The sequence below is a fragment of the Diospyros lotus genome, chromosome 14 (assembly GCF_014633365.1).
Source record: "Diospyros lotus cultivar Yz01 chromosome 14, ASM1463336v1, whole genome shotgun sequence".
NCBI classification, from domain to species: Eukaryota; Viridiplantae; Streptophyta; class Magnoliopsida; order Ericales; family Ebenaceae; genus Diospyros; species Diospyros lotus.
In genome coordinates this window covers 22,989,920-23,013,988 of record NC_068351.1, presented here as the reverse complement: position 1 = coordinate 23,013,988, position 24,069 = coordinate 22,989,920, and the positions used below count along the sequence as shown (strand labels likewise).

The window sequence follows — 24,069 nt, the reverse complement described above, 5'->3', positions numbered from 1 at the left end:
AAGAATACCTTAAAGGCAGGCTATTATGTTTGAGACAATAATAGGTTATTTATTGTGTGACTTGTCTAGGAAAACATCTCAGTTGAAGTCTCCCAAGAGAATAACCCATGGGAGAATATGCTGTCTGACTATTTTAAACTGACAAAGTAATTGTTGCTTTCTCCAAGTAAAAAAAAACTTGCTATAGGAAAATGACATTTTCCTGGGAGATTTATGCTACAATATATATAGTAATGATGATGTGTGAGAACGATTTTCATTACGTTTTCTTAATAGGGGAGATTATTGGAATTTTTGAAAGTAGAAGAGTGGCGCGTGAATTTCATGAAACCTGAGCTTAATGTAATTATTGCAAAGAAATAAATAGAATTCAAGCGGAAAAAGGACCAGGAGATGGGAGTAATTGACAATCAGTAGTAGAGCGACTGTCAATTCAAAACTTCATCGTCGTCTTGTCCGTTCAAAACTTCCCCATTCTTGAGGTTTCAGCCGACAATCTGCTGGAAATGCCGCCCGATTCAACGACGCGGACCCGCATGGTAAAACCCTAGGAAGCATCCCCAACCCCTTCTCTTATTCTCTGCTAAAAGCGGCACGATTCGCATCGTTCTTTCTGTATCATCTGTATTTCACATTATATACTACAATCCTTTTGAATTGTACTTTTAGAGATGATATTTGGTTGGTGCTGTGAACATTCATCTGCTTTAAGTTTTTCTATCTTCGCTTTTTCCTGTGTATCTGTTTCTTTCCTTTCCAAGTGAGGCAATGTCAAAATGTTGATTGGTGAATTATTTTGTTTTCTGGTTGCAAGATTTATCTGATCTTGCTCCATTTAGTGCTGTTTGTTTGTTAGGAAAGAATAGCTTGAATTTCTTATTCACAAGCCGTGTCTTTAACATAGTGTGGTTTCTGATTCTGTGGTGGTCTACTACATTCCCGAGTTTCCTCATTTCTTATTAAATAAGTGAAATTACTAAATTTGATTGGAAAATATTCTTGTTCAAACTTTTGATCTATTGTCCGTCTAACCATGTGAGGAAAATGAAAGCTCATTTTTAATTGCTTCACAGAAGTACACAATCTTTCTCTATGGGGAGAAGTGACAGTGTGACTCTGTACTTTGGTTGGGTCAAATTGACTCTCCTACTTTCAAAAGGGCCAACAAAGTCCTATTACTTTCAAACTAAGGGCTATGTTAGCCCTTTTGTCTGTTTGGTACAAATGGCATTTAAACACCTTCTAACGCCGCTTGTGTCCTTCTCCGAAGATAGTAATGGCAATGAGCCTCCCTCTTTCTCCCCCCTGACCTCTGTTGGAGACCCATTGCAGCAGCAAAGAAGGCACCACTGTGCCCACTAGGGATTGAAGAAGATGGCTGGATGAGGAGAAGCTGGCTAGTACATCGCCATTGTTGGTGGAAAAAGGCCAAACTAGCCCAGATATAGTTTCTGCACCGACAATTGCATTGCGAAGGAGGAAGATGGTCGTTGCAAATCCACTACTATTGAGGAAGATGGTCGTTGAGCCTTGTTGTCTGCTACTGTGGAAAAGTCATGTCAAAAGTCAACAAGCGGAGAATGATTATGAGAAGTAGAGTCCAGGAGTTGTTGGAAGGTGGAGGGTCGTTGTCGTTGCAGGAGAAGGACCCAAACAACATTGAAAAGCGTTTGAACGCCGCTTTTGTCGAACTTGCAAAAGGGCTAATGTGGCCCTTAGTTTGAAAGTATGAGGGCCAATCTAATCCCTAAGACAAAGTACAAGGGTCAATCTGGCAATTTGCATTTATCTATATTTATTGTGCCTTTGTTTTCTTGTTTAGAATCTTTAGAAAAATAATTTGGCCATAATTTTTATTTTCTTCAGAAATAACCAAAATTTTGTCAATTTAATTTAGGATCCCTGATATAAGTGGGAGAATAATTTGGCAGCTTATAAGCTCCCTGTTAGCTTTTAAAAAAAAATTACTGGCTTAGGTAAAATGGGAGATGGAAGGGCTTATAAGCTACCCAACTTATAAGTTCCTCCAACAGCTTTTTATAGAAGTTAGTACCCCCTATTATTTTTCTAGATCTTACAAGCTGTTTCAAAAAGGCTTTTGTTGACCAATTGAAGGACCAAAATGCTCTCCCTTAAAATCTAAAATTTCCAAGTTAACTCTCACACTTAAAAGCTGCAAGAGCTTATAAGCTCTTATAATTTAAGGTAAGCCAAACACTACCCTCTTAATACACAGGTTGAGCCACTTGGCCAGTTGTCTTGATACCAAGTGTGAAGAATTGCCTAGCTGGTTCAAAATTTTGAAGTTGGGCCTTTGAGATTTTGTGGGAAAGAATCTGATGATTTGTGGTTATAGCAAGAAGGTTACACGGTTATTGCAAGAGGGTATAGAATAGTGTTGCCAAATCATCCAAGTACATTTGATTTATAAGGTATTGTGGGCATATCTTATTTCTCAACATTTAATTCTTTACAATATGGACAACTAGGAAGATTTTTCAATTATTTGATTTTATTAATTTCCTTATTTGTTGATTGATTAATCTTAGGAGATTGATTGATGATTCTTAGGAGTTCTATTCGATAGGGATTTGATTGGATTTTTCCATTGTGTATATATATATATATATACCCCATTTGTACAGAGAATAGACATAAGAAATTCTTTCAGTTTTACATGGTATCAGAGCAAACCTCCATCATCGTCATTTCTCATTAGTCACCGTCAATCTTGATCGCCAACCCTACCTCCTTCACCGAAGAGAGCATCGCTTTTGTTCTAGGGTTCTCTCTCTCAATCCAGGTATATTCTTCCACCCCCTCATTTGTTGTTGTTCCTATTTATCATCCCTGGTATATCATTCTCGGCTTTGTCTTAGCCGTTGTTGTCCTTGTTATCTCCAACGTCTCCTTTCGTCACCGCGTCTGTCACCCATATCCAACCTCCTTTTTGTTCCTGTCACTATAGTCACTTTAGTTGAGTTATAGCTACCGAGAAAGTTACCTCACTATCGGAGATTGTTCCAAGCAACACAAGTGCTAGCAACAATGCCTCCTTCTCCATTATTAGCTGAATGGCCACAATTACCTCCCATGGTCACAGTCTATGTTAATTTTTATTTACGACAAAGGGCAAGATGAGTACCTCGCTAGTGAAGCCCAGCAACCAGAGAAAGACGATCGAAAATATCGCCCAAGGAAGATAGAGAATAATTTAGTTATGTCATGGTTGCTTAACTCCATGACCAATGAGATCAGTAAGAATTTCCTCCTCTACGATACATCGATAGAAATATGGACAGTAGCAAAGGAAGCTTACTCACATGTAGAGAACACTTTGGAACTCTTCAAAATTGAGTGTGTTCTTCACGATCAATGGCAAGGAGATCTCACTGTCACTCAATATTTCAACATTCTCAACTAACACTAGCAACAACTTGATATGTTTGAAGAGCACAACTAGAAGTGCCCCAGAAGATGGGCAGTATTACAGGAAAATCATTGAACAAAAATGATTGTACAAGTTCTTGATTAGTCTCAACAAGAACTTAGATGATGTTTGTGGCCGAATCTTGTCTACAAGGCCAACTCCAAGCCTTCGGGAAGCCTTTGCTAAAGTAAGAAGGGAAGAAAGGAGGAAGAAGGTTATGATGAGGGCTCATAATTCGTTTCCCAAATCCCCTGCTCATGGAAGTTACCCCCATCAAATCACAACAAGCATAAGAAGGATCAGCCAAAGTGTGAGTATTGCCATAAACTTGGCCACACCCACGATAAATGTTGGGATTTACATGACAAACTAGTAGACCTGAAGCCATTGAACTGACGAGAGAGTAGGGGGGCTGTTGTGAATTCGGAAGAAAAATCCAATTTCCCTGAAGTTGCTCCTTTAAGCAAAAAGCAGATGGAGTTTTTGCAGAAAATCTTTGGCTAGCCACCAAGCAGTCCATCTTCCTCAGCAATTGCAACTGAAATTGTGGCTCATAAAGGTAATTCTATACATGCCCTTACTGATAGCAACAATGAGTCCACTTTGTGGATTATCGATTCTGGGGCTTCAAACCATATGATAGGAGATTCCAGGATGTTCACTTTAATCAACCCCTATAAAGAGAAGTGGACAATACGAATCGCTGATGGAACATAGTCCCAGGTGGCCGGAGTGGAAACAGTGCAGTTAACCGAGGGTTTTCTCCTTTACTTGGTTTTGTTTGTCCCAAAATTAGATTGCAATTTGTTATCCATCAGCAAATTTACTCAGGATTATAATTGTCTCTAAATTTTTCTAACATTTGTGTGAATTTCAAGATTTGAATTCAGGGAGGACGATTGACAATGCTAGGTTGTGTTCGAGGTTATACCTATTCACAAGCACTCCTTCTCCAAGTAGACCAAATCTGCAAGTTGTTAATCTGGATTCTCGGAGTTCTTTAACTATTTCTATTCCCAAGTTTAATAATCCGGTCACACTTTGGCATTTTAGGTTAGGGCATCCAAATTGTTGCGTATCTTGAAAAATTGTTCCCTTTACTATTCAAGAATAAACGTTGCAATTTGTTGCAATGTGAAGTGTGTCAATTGTCCTAGCATACTTGCCATTCTTTTCCATCTCATCCCTATAAACCTTCTCGTCCATTTGCCATGTCTCATAGTGATGTATGGGGACCCTCTCGTACTAAACATGTTCTAGGATATCATTGGTTTGTATCTTTTATTGATGACCACACTAAATTAATGTGGGTCTTTCTTTTAAAAGAAAAATTTGAGGTTGCTCAAGTCTTTAGAAATTTTAATACCATGATTCAAAATCAGTTTCATACTAAAATTCAAATTTTGAGGACAAACAATGCCAAAGAATATTCAGTTCTGTCATAGGTAATTATCTTTTGAGCTGAGGCATTATCCATCAAAGTTCTTGTGTTGATTGTCAAACGAAAAAATCGACATATCCTTAAAGTTGCTCAGTCTCTCATATTTTCCACTCACATTCCAACACATTTTTAGGGGGATGCTATTCTCATTGCCATCTACTTAATCAATTCGATGCCTTCTCGAGTCCTTATGTTCCAAACTCCTATCCAGTCTCTTCTCACTATCTACCTGAATTCTTGGTTTGTGTCCACTATTCCTCTTAAAGTATTTGATTTTTCAGCCTTTGTTTATATTCATTCCTCTACTCGTGGAAAATTCGATCATCGAGCCCTCAAATGTATTTTTCTGGGATACTCTCCTCATCAAAAAGGGTATTAGTGTTTTTCTCCTTCCACAAGAAAATGTTATCATTCTATAGATGTTACTTTATTTGAATCTTAGCCCTTTTATCCCAATCCTACCACTCAAGGGGAGACTGAATTCACCACGAGGGAATGTCAGTCTTGGGATGTTGAGGATTGTCCATCATCATTGTTGTCTCCTAATTCCATAGTCTCCATTATCCCATCTCTAGTCCAACTAATTGACACCCAATCGGAGTCTCATTTTTCTCCTAATCCCATTGATTCACCTAATCCCATCGATATTGACTTACCAACAACTACAAAGCTTCATGTCTACTCCAGGAGAGAAACTGTTCAAGATTAAGGAGGACATTGATCACAGACCGAATCTAACTACCAATCCAATTTGGATTCAATGAATGAAGGTAACACTAATTCTAAAAATATTGCTAGTGAGACACTTGAGAATTATCTGGACTGGCCAATTGCACTAAGGAAAGGGGTAAGATCATGCACGAAACATCCTCTTTACAATTACATGTCTTACAAAAGTCTCTTACAAAGTTCCGAGCATTTGTTACTAGTTTGGATACAGTTCAGATTCCTACTATTATTCAAGAGGCTCTCGCTGATCCATTATGGAAAGTTGCGGTGTTGGATGAAATATGGGCAATAGAAAAGAATCAAACTTGGGAAGTCACCATCTTGCCTTCAGGTAAAAACCTAGTTGGATGCAAATGGATTTTTACTATAAAGTATAAGAAAGATGAAAGTATTGATAGGTATAAAGCTTGCCTTATTGCAAAGGGATTCACCTAGTCTTATGGAGTTGATTACCAAGAAATATTTGCACCAATGGACAAACTCGATACCATACGAGTTCTCCCATCCCTAGTAGCAAGTTTAGACTAGCAACTATTTCAACTTGATGTGAAGAATGCATTTTTGAATGGGGACTTAGAAGAAGAAGTGCATATGAAGATTCTCCCAAGGTTTGGGACATGGGCTACAAAGAATCAAGTGTACAAGTTAAAAGGTCACTATATGGCCTTAAGCAGTCACCAAGAGCATGGTTTGAAAAATTCACAAGAGTTGTAAAACTTCATGGATACTCCCAATGCCAAGCCATTCATACTCTATTCGTGAAAAACTCATCCAAAGGTAAAATGTCAACTCTGATTGTATATGTTGATGATATTATTGTCACAGGGGCTTTCATAGAAGAAATGAGTGGTCTAAAGAAAATTCTTGCCAAAGAGTTTGCGATCAAAAACTTAGGAAATCTCCAATATTTTCTAGGAATGGAATTGGTTAGATCTAGCTATGGAATCATTGTGTCTTAGAGAAAGTATGTTTTGGATCTACTAAAGGAATGCAGGATGCTAGGGTGTAAACCTACTGACACTCCAATGGAAGCCACCATCAAACTTGGAAGGGGAGAGAAGAGTGTTCTAGTTGATAAGAGTGTTCACTTATATACCTTTCTCATACTAGACTTGATATTAGTATCTCAATTAGTGTTAGTCAATTCATGAGTGATCTAAGGGAAACTCACATGGAGACAGTTTTCTTAAGATACTTGAAGCTAACCCCCGAGAAATGTCTCTTCTTTAGGAAAGGTTCCAACCAATAGGTGGAAATCTATAGTGACGCAGACTGGGCCAATTCAGTCATAGATCAAGGTCTACATTCGGATATTGTACCTATGTGTGGGGAAACCTTGTTACCTAAAGGAGCAAAAAACAATCAGTAGTCTCCAAGAGTAGTGCCGAAGCAGAATTCCGTGCCATGGCTCATGGGATTTGTGAAGACATGTGGATAAAAATGTTACTTGAAGAACTTGGCATGAGAACCGAAGGACCTATGAAAATCTTATGTGACAATCAATCTACCATTAGTATTGCCTAGAACCTGGTTCATCATGACAGGATTAAGCACGTGGAAATCGATTGTCACTTCATTAAGGAGAAAATCAAAGGGAATGTTATCTAGCTAATCTACACGTAAACGAGTTCTCAAGTTGCAGATATCCTAACAAAAGCCTTGCCACGAAAATGCTTCGAAGATCTAAGTTCCAAGCTTGGGATGAATAATATCTTCACCCTATCTTAAGGGGGAGTGTGGACATATCTTATTTCTTAGTATTTAATTCTTTATAATATGTATAGCTAGGAAGATTTTTTAGTTATTTGATTTAGTTAATTTCCCTATTTGCTGATTGATTATCTTAGGAGATTGATTGATGATTCTTAGGAGCCCAATTCAGTAGGGATTTGATTGGATTCTTCTTGTATATATATACCCCATTTGTATAGAGAATAGACACAAGAAATTCTTCCAGTTTTATAGGTATTCTTGAGAATTTAAAGCATCGATTGGTGGGACTTCAGTATTCAACTTTTTGTTTTTGTTTTCATTTTTTTGCAAAGCAACATAGAAAATGGTGTTTGATTGCTTGTTTTCACTTTAAAAAATTGGAAATTTTGGAAGGCTTTTAAAAATGGAAATAGTAAAAAGGTGTTTTCACAATTTTTATTTTGTTTTAATTTCCTTTTCCAACCCACCAACTTGAAATTTCACAAATTTTTCCAACCACATATTAGAGACATCAGACATCAAAGACTCTTATAATTATAGTTGTCAAAGGGTTAAGGCACAAAGGTTCAAAAGCTTGGAGCCTAGATGTGAGGCGTAGGGAGATTCCTAGAGCTATTATGATCTTAGTTGTCACAAGTGTGTCTACTGAGAGCCCCTCACTCTATGAGACATGCGTCTATGTTCTAAGGTGTGTGCCTCACCCTAAGGAGTAAGGCACATGCCTTTTGTGCCTATATCAGAATTTTTTTGTTTTTATCTTTTGATGAACTTTGGTTCAAAAAAGATGCCAGATGAATGGAGGAAGAGTACTTTGGTTTCTATATACAAGAACAAAGGAGATGTTCAAAACTGTGAAAATTACAGAGGAATTAAGTTAATGAGCCATACCATGAAACTCTGGGAGAGAGTAATAGAGCAGAGGCTCAGAAAAGAAACAAAGGTCTCAGAAAATCAGTTTAGTTTCATGCCTGGTAGGTCAACAATGGAAGCTATATACCTACTGAGGCACCTAATGGAAAGGTATCGAGATCATCAGAAGGACCTACATATGATGTTTATAGATCTAGAAAAGGCCTATGATAGGGTCCCTAGAGAAGTATTATGGAGGGTTTTAGAGAAGAAATGAGTTAGAATAGCCTATATACAAGCCCTTAAGGACATGTATCACAGTGTAGAGACAAGAGTCAGAACATGCGGAGGGAATACTGAACCGTTTACAACTACAATAGGACTGCATCAAGGTTCTATACTAAGTCCATACTTATTTGCTCTAGTAATGGATGAACTCACTAAAGATATTCAAACAGAGGTGCCATGGTGTATGCTATTTGCAGACGACATAGTGTTGGTGGATGAAACAAAAGAAGGAGTGAACACTAAGCTTGAGTTGTGGAGAAACAATTTAGAATCTAAGAGATTTAAATTAAGTAGAAAGAAAACAAAATATATGGAATGTAAATTTAGTAAGAATGCAAGAGTGGATGATGTTATAATAAAATTGGAAGACCAAATCTTACAAAGAAAAGACCATTTTCGATATTTGGGATCAGTGATTCAAAAAGATGGAGAAATTCACGAGGATGTCGCACATAGAATTAAGGCAGGTTGGCTAAAATGGAGAAATGCATCGGGGGTGTTATGTGATGGTAAAATCCCATTAAAATTAAAAGGAAAATTCTATAAGACAGTTATAAGACCAGTCTTGCTGTATGGCTCAGAATGTTGGGCAGTCAAATACCAGCATGAGCAAAAGACGAGTGTAGCGAAGATGAGGATGTTAAGATGGATGTGCGGCCATACAAGGAAGGATAAAATTAGAAATGAAGTTATTCGTAATAAGGTAGGAGTAGTGCCAATCAAGGAGAAGATGAGAGAGACTAGACTAAGATGGTTTGGTCATGTGAGAAGGAGACCAAGAGACGCTCCTGTGAGGAGAGTTGATGAAATGGAACAATTAGTCAAAAAAAGAGATAGAGGCAGGCTCAAGAAGACTTCGGGAGAGACATTAAAGTTTGATGTGAAGTGTATGGATCTAAATGAAAATATGTCAAAAGACAGAAATACATGGAAGTCTAGAATTCATGTAGCCGACCCCACATAGTGGGATAAAGGCTGGATATGTTGTTGTTGTTGTTTTATCTTTTGATGAACTTTGTAAAAATATAACAAGTACTAATGAGAAAAAAGATTAAAAGAAAAACCACATATGGGAGTCATTGGACATCAAGGACTATTATAATCATAGCTGTCAAAGGCTTAAGGTGCATTGATGTGCAAGAGTGCTTGAAGCCTAGGCACATGGTGCGAGGCGCAGGGTGATTTCCAAAGCTATTATAAGCATAATTGTCATAAGCATGCCAACTGAGGGCACCTCACTCCATGAGGCACGAGCCTAGGTTCTAATGTGTGTGCCTCACTCTAAGGAGCAAGGCACGTGCCTTTTTGTGCTTGTCATATTTTTTTTTTTTTTTTTTGTTTCTATTTTTTGATGGACTTGTTAAAATATAACCAGCAATAATGAGGCAAAAAATTAAAAGAAATGTGAGAAAACAATAAAAACACCCTATTAACTATCTAATAAATGTGTGCCTTGCATCCAAATGGCTCACGCTTGCATCTGTGCCTAGGCACCAAGCACTGTTGCATACTAGATTCAAATTTAGTTTTGTAAGTTTTTATTGGTTTCTAAATGCTAAGGATGTATTAATTTGAAGATTTAGATGTTTGATTGCATCACTGGAGACGATTTTGTTGTTTCTTTAATTTTTATCCTATTTATTTTTCTCTTCAAACATAACTCCACCTAGGAAGAAAAGTGGAAAGGTCTTGATTATATTTTGATGATTACTTGTCATCAAGCTTGTAGATTGTACTTAGTGGATTAATCCTTTGAAATACAATGCCTTTTTGTCATTTTTATTTTTATCCTGCATTGTTATTTATTTTTGCTTCTTGTTGCCAGATACCATGTTTTAACTTATATTATTAATTATTTAGAATTCTGCAATAACAAATGCTACTTAACCAACATTTTTATATAGTATTGGGTACCCAAGGTAAGCGATTTGAAAATTAAACTTTTGAAAGAGAACCTGAGGATAAGAAGGAATCCTTAGGCAAGGTTGAATGGCTTAGAGCTACAATGTTTGGGAGAGTGGGAAAGGAGAAGGGGGCTGCATTGAAGTTGTAAGAGAGAGATTTGGAAGCCAGGATGAATAGCATAAATGGAGTAGATTCATTGGAGAGAGAAATGAGGTACTTTGGCTGAAAGAGGGGGACAAGTTGCAAAGTTCTTCCCTAACTATATCATCTGGATTTAGGTTTTCCTTTCAATTTTGCAATTGCACTTTACTTAGATACCTTTGTCTAAGTCTTTATTTTTCACAACTACAATCCTACTTTTAGTACAGAACTTTACATCAAATATCAGCTAGTTTGGTATCAATTTTTGATCAAGTGATTATTCTTAACTTGCTGTCTTTTGACTTTTAACAGGTTTGTGTATGCGTTAAGATTTCTATTTACCACTGTTGAATTGTTAACTACCATATGATCTAAAATCTTAAGCTGTTAGATAGAGGGTATCTTTTATGCTATTTTTTTCCCTCTCAACACACCCCACACGCGTTCAAGCTTCATTGATAACTGGTCCAATCACGTACACCAATTTAAATATTGGGTTGGCAGTGAGATTTGAACTAAAGACCTTTGCCTGCTTTGATATCATGTTGAATTATTAACCACCATCTGATCTATAAGCTTAAGTTGTTAGAGGGTTATCTTTATCTTTTATGCTATTATTTTCCTCTTAACAACCACCTTCAATGAATACCAAAAAGTGATATGCTAACAGCTTCTTTAACTTCACCTAGTCACAATATTGTATAAAGAGAGTATCATTAATAGAATTAATTTCTTATGTTTCTGACTATGCAGGGTAAACTTTGTGAAATGTGTGGAGATCCTGGTGTTCCCTCTTTGCTCCTAACTTGCCCTCAGTGCAAATTATCTTGTCAACATTTGTAAGATCTTGGGATTGTGGTGCATACAGTTTTATGCTTGCTTGCATATTATTTTCTTTGTTATCCTGGGTTCTAAAACTGTTTTGCAACTTCCCCTATGTCTGCAGTTGGTTTCAAATTTTATATTGCTTCCATTGTTCCACATAGTTCATATGGTTATTAGTGTCTAAATCCAATTGGACCCGCTGTGTATTGTAACAATGTAATATGTGTCTTTCAATACATGTTCTTTTCCATTTTCAGTTACTGCTTGAAAACTTATGGCAAGGGTGCCCCGAATGTTTGGGTTTGTGATGAATGTGAAGCTGCAAGTATGATGCCACCAACGTCTGTAAAGGGAAACTTGCCTGAGGCATTTATGCCAAACTCTGATATGGTGGAGCAGGACAATACATGTTCAAAAGGTGGTAACAAAGTTCTCAAACGGGACAAGATTGTTAAAACTGGGAAGGTTATATATCTTCCTGCTCAAGAAGTGATCATGCTTTCTTCAAGAGCCAGCAAAATTCAAACCCCTCCAAGAAGTAATATGTACTCAAGTGCAAGGCCATCAAATATTGTGGGATCTACACCTGCAAGGGTTCCTGTCAAGCCCATGGCAGCACCACCTAAATCCTTGCTACAGAAGGTCAAAGCAAATCCTACTTCTCCACCTTCAATACGTTTGCCTCCCTCACATATCCAATTTCGGATCAATTCAGCAGATCGGCAACAAATAATTCAAAGACAAAAGGATCCCACAGGTGATAAATTTCTACAAATTTTCAGTACTTATTTCCATTATGAGTAGTTTTTTCTCTTTGACAAGTTTCAAAATAATAAATAAATCCATTCTTGCTGACAATTATTTTTGAGTTGCATTAGAGATTTCAAAAATATGTCCAAACCATAGAGTCAAATGTGATTTATGTATCATCAGTTGAGCACCCATCAAATGCTTTGCTCCTTCTCTGCCATTTATGTTCTATGTGGATTTATATCTCTTTCAGAAAAGAATGCCTCTCAAACTCCAAGGAAGAAACATATTCATGTGGGACGGACTCAAGATGCACCTGTGCCTTATGGACGTGAAGAAAATTTGGCTTCTAAACCATCATTTGCATCCTCTACTGTGACTCCATATCCACTCATAACAAATTCAGGCAAGATCATGTCCTGTAACATTAATTTCATCTATTGTTGTCCTATTTCAAATAAAAGAAAAAGAATTTCTCAACACAGTAAAAATATATTGTTGAATATATTTCAAATAAAGGTTTAAAGGAAAAGAATTTCTCAACACAGTAAAAATATATTGTTGTACAGTGTTTTAAAAGGCAAAAACATGATACAAATTGTTTTGCCCTTGACTCGTGGAGCATAAGCCCCCCATGAATTTTGAATTTTTAATAATTAAAAGATAAAAAATATAGTATAAAAATGTAGATTTGGGCAGAAAACATGATCATATCTTATTTGAATCTGTCAAAAAAATATATATGATACAACAGAGAAATTGCTCCATAGGAGTCAGTTAAGACATGGAAACTGCCAGATAAGGCCAGGGAAAAACTATCTCCTAGGGACAAAAATGTAATAAAACTGTACACTTAAACGAAAAATACAAAACTGCATAATTACATATTTTTCTACATTCTCTCTCAAGTTGGATTGTAGATGTTAAGTAAACCCAGTTTGGATCTCATATCCTCAAACTTGGTCTTTGGTGGAGCCTTGTTCAGAATGTCTGCAATCTGTAGAGCAATAGGTACGTAGGAAATATTGACAATCCCACCTTCAACTTTTTTCTTTTATGAAGTGCCTATCTATCTTCACACGTTTAATTTGATCATGATGAACTGGGTTCTTAGTTATGCTTATAGCAACTTGATTGTCACAACTTGTTAATTGGATTACCTACTACTATTTTGAGTTCAAGAAGTAATCGCTTTAACCACATTCCTTTGCATATTCCATGAGCCATTGCTCGGAATTTAGCTTCAACGCTACTCTAGGCCCCAACTATTTGCTTCTTGCTGCACCAAGTAACCAAGTTCCCCCATACATAAGTATAATATCTAGAAGTTGTTCTGCGGTCAATAATAGAACCCACCCAGTTTGCATCAATGAATACCACAATATTCCTCTTCTTAGTCTTCTTAAAGTATAAACCTTCTTTGGGAGTTTTCTTGAGGTATCTTAAAATGTGATACAATTGATTCATGTGCTCTTCAGTGGGATTGTTCATAAATTGATTGGCTACACTTACTGCAAAGCCAATATCAAATCTTTTGTCTAACAAATAAGTCTTCTAACTAGTCTCTGATATCTTCCTTTATCAGCAGGAGCACTTTTCCCTTTTCCTCTATCTTTAGTGACAATCTCCATTGGAGTTTCTGCAAGTTTGCATCCAAGCATTCTGGTTTCTTTAAGTAGTTCAAGAACATACTTGCGTTGAGAAATCACAATACCTATCTTGGATCTTGCAATTTCCATCCCAAGAAAGCATTTCAGATTCCCCAAGTCTTTGACTTCAAATTCATGTGCAAGAAATCTATTGAGTTTTCCAATCTCCTCTTCATGATCTCCTGTTAGGATTATATCATCCATGAACAAGGCCTTAAACCTTTTGACACTTCCATTTGCTTTGTGCTTAATGGTGAAAATCCATTTACATCCAACTGGATCCTTTCCAAGAGGCAAATTGATCGCGTCCCAAGTTCCATTCTTTTCTAGTGCTCTAATCTCATTATTTACAGCTTGCTTCCATCCAGGTATTTTAAGAGCTTCTTGTATATTGTTGGGAACCTAAATATCTGTGAGATTAGCAGTAAAAACATGGTATTCTAGGACAACCTCTTGTAAGATGGAAAGTTATAGATGGGATACTTTGTGCAGGACCTTACACATTTTCTTTGGGAAATTCGCAGATCAAGATCATCTAAAATTACCTCTTCAGAATTAGAATCAGTGTTACCTTGTTGTGTCTCTTTTAGAGTTGAATTCGGTTCAGCTTCATGGTTAGTAGTGAGTTGCACTTGTTCTTGTGCATGTCCTTGATCTTTCTTCCTTCTAGAGTAGACAATTAACTCTTTGTTGTTGACAGTTGAAATACCGATTAAAAGTTGTAACTTCAGTTGATCAAAAGGTGTGACAGTCGAAGGAAGGACAATAGGAGGTGCGGGTTCAAAATCCCAAAAAATGAAATTCTGAATTCTCACTCTCCCCCTAAGTGTCGGTTTTGGAATAATATGGTTGTTTTTCTAAGAAAGTAACATCCATTGAATGATAGAATTTCTTTGTGAGGGGAAAATAGCTCTTATATCCTTTTTGATTTGGTGTATAACCGAGGAAGATACATTTGATGGCTTTAGGGTCAAATTTATCTTGGTATTGATGAGGAATATGGACAAAGGAAGTACAACCAAGCACTTTAAGAGGTATAGATAAGATGAGACAATTGGAAGGATATGACTTGAGAAAAACTTGACATGGAGTTTGAAATTTGAGAACTCAAGAAGGCATTCAATAAATGAGATATGTGGCAGTAAGAACAACATCCCTCCAAAAAATTAGAACATGAGAGGATATTATAAGAGCTCAAGTAACATCTAACAAATGTTGGTTTTTTCTTTCAACAATTCCATTTTGTTGAGGGTTCTTAGGACAAGGACTTTGGTGGACTATACCTTCTTGAATTAGGTATGTCCCAAGAATAGAATTAAAATAATCTTTGGCATTATTAGTATATAGGATTTGAATTTTGGCATTAAATTGAGTTTGAACCATTTTATGGAGGTTTTTGAATAATTGACCTATCTCGGATGATGCGGTCACTATTTTCGACCGGTCCTAAAACTGGGTCAGAGACAAGATGGAGGGTATCGATTCAAGAACCGATCCAAACTGGTCTAGATGACTTCATAATTTTTAGGGCTTCAATTCTACTTCATATGTTTTAGTGTTTTATTCCATCAAGATTTTAATTAGCTTTTATTTACAATAATGCCATGGGGTGGCTGAACACTAAATATTCATTAGTTAGGGTTTGTAAACAATTTTTTTCGATTCAATTCTTCAACAAGACCTACTTGGTTTTCTTTTCTTACTCGAGACTAAATTTTTGGTGATTGAAACTTGTTGCTTTGAGAGTATCATTCATGTGTTAGTTTTTACACACGCGTTACACGCTGCATCAGGTGGTGCTGCATCAGGTGGTATCAGAGCCATTAATCAACCAATCAGATGACCGATCTTGACGGTAACGGTAGCAACCAGCCTCACGACGATGATTAGGGGTTGTTGGCAATTTGGAGACCAATCGAAGAACAATGAGAAATAACTTCTAATATGCAACAACAATTGGAGCAGATCAACAACCAATTGGGTATTTTATTACGAGTTGATGATAACCGGAACCGGAATAATGGTGTCAATCAAGCCGACGACGTTAATCCGGGAAGATTAGCCATTAATCCTGTCCCCATTAATCCTAGAAGACCAATGATGGATGATAGTGACGATGAAGATGATCTTGGTCATGTAATAGCTAATCTTGGTGGTAGAGGGGTTAGGAGGAATGCGCAGCAGCACAATCATTGTGGAAATGATGAGTATAAACTAAAGGTTGATGTTCCTACCTTTAGTGGAGATCTTGATATTGAGAGGTTCTTGGATTGGATTACTGAGGTTGACCAATTTTTCGAATACATGGAGATCTCAGATGAAAGACAAGTCAAATCAGTGGCTTATAAATTGAAGGGAGGTGCATCTGTTTAGTGGGAGCGATTGAGAGAGACGAGATTGAGGGAAGGTTGACATCCAGTTCAAACATAGAGTCGAATGAAATAGCTGTTAAGAGGTAGATTTTTATCTCCTAACTATAAACAATACGTGTTTGAAGCCTATTAGAGATGTGCGCAGGGTATGAGGAGTGTGAATGAGTATACCTCTGAGTTTTTGAGATTAGGGGAGAGAAACCATTTTCAGAAAGTGACAATCAACAAGCAACTCGTTATTTCAATGGATTGAAACTTGCTATTCGTGATAAAATTGGGGTTTAGATGGTTATGAGTGTAGCAAGGAACTTGGCTTTAAATGCTAAGTTAATGTTGAGTGAGAGGACCTGCAATGACAACTAATCATCGGTATAGTGGGAATGACAATAAACAAGCAGCTTTTGATAGAGGCAAGCCGGTTCAAGGAGTGCAACCTTCCAATCCAGCTAATGTAGTCGACACCAATAAGGCTACAATAGGAGGAAACACTCGAGGTAGTACTTCTAACCTTCCAAAACCCGCTAATCCTTATACAAAGCCTGTTCTCTTAAAGTGTTTCAAGTGTAATGAGGTTGGGCATAGGTCTAGTGATTGTCCAAGGAGAGAAATGATTAATATTGTAGAAAGGGAGGAGGAAGATGTTGTTGAGGATAAGGTATATTGTGGGCTTGATGGGGAGGATGATGGAGAGTATGGGCATGAAGAGTTTACATGTGTTGTGAGACAATTAATGCTATCCTAAAAGAATGAAGATAATATTCAGCGGCATAAGCTTTTTCGCACAAGATGTACGGTGAAAGGGAAGATATTTGAGCTGATTATTGATAATGGAAGTTAGGAGAACATAATAGGAAGAGATATGGTGGAGAAGTTGCAGCTAACTCTGGAGAAACATCCAAACCTGTATGCGATTGGACGAGTTAAAAGAAGTTGGTGGCATACGTGTAGATGAACGTTACAGGGTGCCTTTCTCTATTGGTAAGTACTTTGATGAAATTTATTGCGTTATTGTTGATATGGATGCTTGCCATATTTTATTTAAGAGGCCTTGGCAATTTGATGTGGATGTTAAGCACTCGGGTAGGAAGAACATATATCAGCTTGAGAAAGAGGGTGTGCGTTATACTTTGTTACCTATTGTTAAATAAGAAGTACTGGGTATTAGTTTAAATAACTTAAAATTCTTGTATATATATTCCTTGTATTACACACTTAATGTATGAATGCATAGTTTTCTTATCACATGGTGTTATCCCTCTAGCGGTGCCTTTCTTCTCAATACCCATTGCTCTGGTGTCAGCAACACACGTGAAGACGCCGGCTAACTCATCGACAGTTCCGACGCTTGTGAGCTCCCCGCCTTTGTCGCTGCTTGCTTAGTCTCGTGCTTAGTCACGCGGATCACCACTGCCTCTTGCAGAGCAATCGTTTGTCGTTGCGGCTTGCAGCTCACGACCTCCAGATCTGCCTTCATCTGCCATAGCGGTCAAGCTGTGGCCTTTAGATTTGTCGCCTATAGCCATCTGCATTGTCGCTATTGTCATCGCTGCTTGCTCTGCCTCTGCCACCATCGCCATTGTCCGTGGCCTCTATTGCAGCCATCGCCCGCAAACTCCACCGTTGCTGCAGTCGCCTACAATCTCCTTTGCCACCGTCCACTGCTTATGATCTGCTGCCATCCGTTGTAATTGTAGTAATAGATCGACCTTCCTCTTCGTGACCCATACCTCATCATCCAGATCTGCTCCTCATCGTTTCTATCCAGATCTGTCCCTCATTTTCCAGATCTGCTCCTCATCGTTTCACCTTTAATTTTTCTTTTTATGAAATGCCTGTCTATTAGGTCACTTTGAACATGTTGAGTTGCTACCAATATTTTAGTTAGAAATGTGACAACGCCTCTATTGTGTCTTTAGTGTCAAAATACTTCTCCTTTGCAGCATCCTAGATTTCTTGTGTTATCTTGTGGAGAATGACATTTATTCCTACTTCTTGTGTCTTCATTGATAGTAGATTTATTTTATTGGTATTGCAGCCAGCATCATCCTTCAATTCCTCTGGAGATATGACTAACAACAACCCCCTAAAGGCTGATTAGGATTTGATTTGATATGTCTCTTCTTTTTTGTGAGATTGGAGAGATGGTTGCGGTTGTGGCTACAATAATGGTGGATAAAGATGAAGGAGATGATCAGAGATGGGCAGTGGCCGATCTGTGACAATGGGTTTTCGCTGTGATTGTGGCTCCGTTCTGTGACCATCTTCGCCGCTCTCTCTCTCTCTCTGAACTCTCTATCTCACCACTCGAATACCATGAAGAATTTTGAACTTTTAAACTTCTCACTTTGTTATTCGGATTGGACATATTTATACACAAATGATAACTACTCATATAGAGGCAGTTACATATAAAAAAAACTGTCACTTAGGAAATAAATAACTGTATAATAAATGAAAACTGCCTCTATATTTTGCCTAACTGTCGATATTTCTTATACACGTTTTTCTACACTTTCCAAGAGCACATCCTTCACAAACTTCATGATTTTCCTCAATTCTTGGCAATCCATAAGCCATCCCCTTTTGTTAAAGTAGTTTGAGATTGTGAAAGTTCAAGTGACCAAGCCTTTTATGTCACAGCCATGAATCACCATTAACTTGTGCCTTCAAGGCATGATCTTCTGTATAGTTGAAGGAAATTGGAAAACTTTGATTCCTCAACATTCAGACCTTGGCAACCAGCTGTCTTCCATCCTTTTTATCATAAATGCAGCAATGAAAATCACCAAAATTAAGCACATAGTGATGCTCGAGAAGTTGCCCAAGGCTAAGCAAACTTTGGTCTAGATCCGGGACATGTAGGACATCATGAATCAATCTTTTCCCTTTTTTTGTTTGGACTGCAATGGTTTCTTTTCCTCTTGCTTCTGCCATGAACTCCATTGCCCATCTTTACTTGAGTGCTTACAGATGTATCCATGTCAGCAAAAATAGTTTTGTTACTTGTCATGTGGTTGCTATAACCGTTGTCAAGATACCACACATCATTCTTGGTTTCACTGGCACCATGACAAGCATAGAACAAGTTCCCTTCACCTTGCTTCTCTTCAGAGAATTGTGCTTCCTGGGTGTTCTTGAATCTGCAATCTTTCTTAATATGGCCAAATCTATTGCAATTATGACACTTTGGTTGGTCTTTGTACCAACAGTCCTTCTCAACATGGTTGCTCTTACCACAGATGTTGCAATGCTGGAAATTTTCAGCCTTAGTGGCTCTTTGAGAATTGCCTCTTCCTCTTGAGTTTCTGCCTCTTCCTCTTCCACGGCCATGCCTACCACCTCTTTGAGAGTCTCCTCTTTCATTAGATTTGGAGCTGAATTTAAGTTTGGACCAAAATGCACTTTCAACGGATTTTTCAGCATGCCTTGCCAACCTTTTCTCATGAGCCTTCAAAGATCCCATCAACTCTTGAACACTCAATGAGGAGATATCTTTTGTTTTCTCAATAATAGACACCATGCTATCAAATTTTGGAGGTAGACTTAGAAGTATTTTCTCAACAATTTTGCTATCACCTATTACTTCACCAACAGCTTTCATTTCATTTAAAATTTTTGTAACCTTGGTGTAATAGTCTTGCACAATTTCAGATTCATTCATCTTCAAATTCTCAAGTTCTCTTCTAAGAGTTTGAAGAGTAACATTTTTTACTTTGATATTCCCTTGGAACTCCTTTTGTAGAATTTCCCAAGCTTCCTTTGCATGAGTGGTTCCCATGATTCTTGAGAAAATGTTCGGATTCACTCCTTACTAAATATAGGACAGTGCTTTAGCATCTTTTTTTCTATGCTCTTTGAGAGTCTTTTGTTCTTGATTAGTGAGATTGGCTGTTGATTCAGGTACATAGCCATCTTCTATGTATTCCCACAAGTCTTGTGATTTGAAAATTGGTTTCTTCTTGACACACCAATATTCATAATATTCTCTATTGAACAGAGGAATTGAAGGATTACCATTGCTTGAAGAGGCCATTTGTGTAAAATAACACTGCGAGGCTTCAATTTAACTTTACCGTTTTAGCAACGCATCCATGCCACTACACTGCTTCGCTGTTCTTAATTTTATTCCACAATCAGCACTAGTCAGGCCCGATCGGCGATGGTTCTTCTTCACCGTCAGTGTCGGTGACAGTTCAGCTTCCACAGTCAGCGATGATGGCGGTTCAGCTTCCAACACCTCACACCTCAAGCCCAGTTTAGTCTCCTTGTCCATTCATCTTCCCCATCGGCTTGAGTTCTGATTCCAACAGCGACGGTTCTGTTTCATGATCGACTTGCAACCTGCTTCTTGTTCGATCTGTTTCAGGAACTGGAACCCTCGATGGGTCTTCTTCATTTCAGCCTGACTCCATTCTTCTCCGACTTTGTTCCGTCACTTCTGTTCTTCAAATTGATAGACAGTGGCAGGTATCCACCCTTCCCTTCTTCACCTCTTCTCTGATACCAATTTTGTTGGAGAATATTAGGAGGCAGAGGATTTCATGGAGCACACCAAATGCATTCTTTTCATATTGTTTATATATATTCTTTGAATACATAGGAGCTTAATTGACTCTTGGTTTACTCAATCACGACTCTTGGACTACTAAGTAACTGCACATCACTTAACACACTCTCAAAAATGTCAGTTGGGTTTTCTTTTTTTTTTTCAGACCATAAGTTAGAAAAGTCAAACAACTATAATATGGTAAAAATGCCAAAAAAAAAAAAAAAACAATTAAATTTTGAATCTCTGATTGTGGACTGGAAATGTTTCATTTGAGTATCAATTGCTTTTGTTAAATGGGTAACATTATTCTCTTAGGTGTTGAGGATGGCATTGTAAAAACCAAGAATTCTCTTGCTGAGAATGATGACCAAACAGATATTCAGCCTAATGCTCAGAAATGCTTCCTACCTGCACTAGATTCATCTTGGAAGTGAGTAACTGTTCTTTAACCATCATGTAGATCTGTCTGTTCAAAATATTTATTGAAAATTTGAAATTATCCGCCTAGAATAATACTTCACTGTTTCATATTCCACCTTGAGCATGCATGCTAGATAGAAGACCTCACAAGATACTTGTTCTTTATTTTTATCTGTCTTACTATGATTGCTTTTTGCAATTTCCCTTGCTTAAGAAGATGATACTTCATGATTTATGGCATGTGCCACCAATCTACTTCTTTTTATACGGCGCCAAAGTGGCAGAAACAACTTCCACCACTTATTGAAAAAATGTTCCCTTTTGTACCGAGAAAATTAATGTAGTACATATAGGAATTAGTATTTGTTTATTTTAGTCCTTTTGTTTATTTCCTATTTTTCTTTTTTTTAGTTTGTTTCCTTTAGTTATTAGTTTCCTACATTATATATAGTAGGTTAGGTTGTAATTGAAGGTAGCTTTTGATTTTTGACATTTATTATTGAATTGATTTGAGTTTTTTGAGTTTGTTCTTTTGTTCTTGCTTTTGGGTTCAAGAATCACAAGCTTTAATCCCTCTAGCTGGGGTCAGCTACATTAATTCTATACATTTGACCTTCTCTATCCATGGCCATATCCTCTATAAGACCATTATATCCTAAATATGATGTGAGCGTACCAAGAAGTATGATTTGAGGAAATTTGTCTAAATAAATTTTTGTATGCAATGCTTCATTATAATGACTGGCTAATGGTGCTATTTTTTTTACTGAATTATATTTTCTCCCATATTGATTATGATTTTGGTCTCCATTCTAGTTTTATGCTACAATGTTTATAACTGTGCGCCAACTGTATTTTCTCTTTCCATGACAATGAAATGATCCAGTTCTTGCTATTTGTTAGCCTGTATGCAATATTGGTCTGTTTGTCATATGAGAAAATTTGTTATTAGAAATTTAATACCAGGAAGGGGATGTTGCACAGTTCAAGTCATGGTTGGAATGTGGTTCTGTGTCCAGCTGCTAATGGTTTCTGTTTATTTGTCCAGAGGAAGCTTCGAAATTTTTGACTCCGTCAGCCTTAATGAACTCAATTATTGTTTTGAGGCTCATCCTCCATCTAAAGTTCGTCGTAAAGTTTATGAGTTCTCAAAAAGAATGCCTAAAGCTCTCCAATTTAAACTGCTTCCCCGTTACGATATCTGGGCTGATATATTTCAGGATGAGTGCCCTCACGAGGATGATATAGGACTGTACTTTTTCTCTAGTGGTGCTCAGAGGTTTGTTTTTATACACAAAGTGGATTGTGGATAACTTTCTTGGCAACTGATGTTTAAAAATTCTAAACAAGCTCCATCTGGTTGGAATGTAGATCTGCCAACTATATCTTCCTATCAGAGTTAATGGAGGCCAAAGACCTGGTGATGAAAAGTTATATGTATGGAGTGGAGTTATGGGTCTTTCCTTCAAAACTTCTGCCTGCTAAATCTCAGAGTATGCTCTCTACTCTTTGTGCCAATATATTTAACCTTGTAGCCCTGCTTTTGTCCTCTGTGCAATATTGGCCATGTTCAAATGATAACCTTGTTCTGGAGCTTTGTATATGAAATGAATTTATCTGGACATTAATGTATTCTAAAGAAGTGAAATCACCAGATTTGTAATGGCATCATAAAAGGGATAACTGGACTTTAATTTAACTTGGGGACAAGTATTATTCTCGTTATTTGTTGGTAGTTTTCGTGTCAATATGTTGGTGATCATTACAGCAGGAATATGTTGGTGATCACAAGAAACAAAATTGGAGATTTAAAGTATCCTGAAATTTGTCTGCCTTTTGGTATCCTTTTTCTTTTATTTCTTACATTTGTTTCGTGTCTAGCTGAATTGGGTGAATTTTTCTCATGCTCTTTGGTTTGTTGATTACCCTACTTAGTAGGATTAAGGCTTGTGATTGTAGTAGTAGTAGTAGTAGTAGTTGTACCTTAGCTTGTTGATCGAAATTTTCTTGTGTGTATTTTATAACAAACAGGATGGAACGAGGAATATTTTCTCTGGGGAATCTTCCGATGTATCAAAAAGGATGAGGCTGCATATAAGCTTAATGAGGAACTCCCTCGTTTAGTCCAGCCTTCAGATTGTACACCAGACAATCAGGCTGGTAGGAGTGGGGAGATGTCTGGGTTGAAGGAAAACGATATGGATTGTTCTGCTCCGTTGCCCCTCCCAGAAGCTGAGAAACAACGTATTCAGGACTTCCCTCCAGGCTTTGAGACGATTTATAGGCTGAAGCAGATCCAGAAAATGCTTAGAAGATGATTCTCTCCTCTGTCCTGGAAGCAAAACTAAGTTACAGTAAAGAAATTGTGAAGCTGTGTAGCTATTCTATGAAGTTAACAAACAAAAAAAGTTAAAAAAGTCATGTTGCGTAGAGAGCTGATGCATATTTTGGGTTGGTTTTGTGTAATTTTTCTCTGGAATTGCTGTGTCAGGTAGTCAAATTTACCTGGGATATTTGATGAAGGTATTTTGTGTCTTCTAATTATGATCTTTCAGCTTTTCAAATTAGCTTTATCTAGATATGGTTTGTTCGAATGGAGTGTTGACCCTATCCTCCTTGTTTTCAGGAATGCAGCAGCTAAGCTTAGCTAGCTAAAAATAAGTGTTAGCTGAGATTTGTTTTTGATTTCTTTTTTCTTTTGCGAAAAAACGGCTTGCTGCTATATGGACCCAGTCTTTGTTAATAAATAAGCTTGCCGTATTAAGTACTGCAATTATAGTGACCCAAATAGACGAATATTAGTACTAACCTACCAATTCCCCCCCATCCTATGGATCCAAAATTCATATTAGAGCTAAAGGTGAAAAATAGTGAACTTGAATTTTAAAATCAGACGTATTGTGTGGCAGTGGCTCAGATCCAAAGGGGGCGGGGTGGTTATGGTTGGATCTTTGGCTTTGACCACCCACCCTTGAGTTTCCAATTAATAAGGTTGGCTCGACCAAAGC

General features: G+C 37.5%; 1 protein-coding gene across 1 annotated transcript; it reads left to right on the top strand.

Annotated features, from left to right (window-relative positions):
* The first annotated feature begins 305 nt into the window (after positions 1–305).
* On the top strand, positions 306–23,638 carry LOC127790813 (uncharacterized). Its single transcript, XM_052320508.1, has 8 exons — positions 306–539; positions 11,250–11,335; positions 11,579–12,078; positions 12,325–12,477; positions 20,957–21,071; positions 22,110–22,340; positions 22,433–22,554; positions 23,093–23,638. Exons 1-8 carry the CDS (start codon positions 507–509, stop codon positions 23,377–23,379), a joined length of 1,527 nt encoding a protein of 508 aa, XP_052176468.1. The 5' UTR covers positions 306–506; the 3' UTR covers positions 23,380–23,638.
* The last annotated feature ends 431 nt before the right edge of the window (positions 23,639–24,069 follow it).

Bases quoted from the DNA above. Each gene is read 5' to 3' on its own strand.
- LOC127790813 (XM_052320508.1), top strand. From the start codon at position 507: ATGCCGCCCGATTCAACGACGCGGACCCGCATG. The intron at 11,336-11,578 runs GTAAGATCTTGG...TTCCATTTTCAG, and splicing joins AAATTATCTTGTCAACATTT to TTACTGCTTGAAAACTTATG. The intron at 12,079-12,324 runs GTGATAAATTTC...TATCTCTTTCAG, and splicing joins AAGACAAAAGGATCCCACAG to AAAAGAATGCCTCTCAAACT.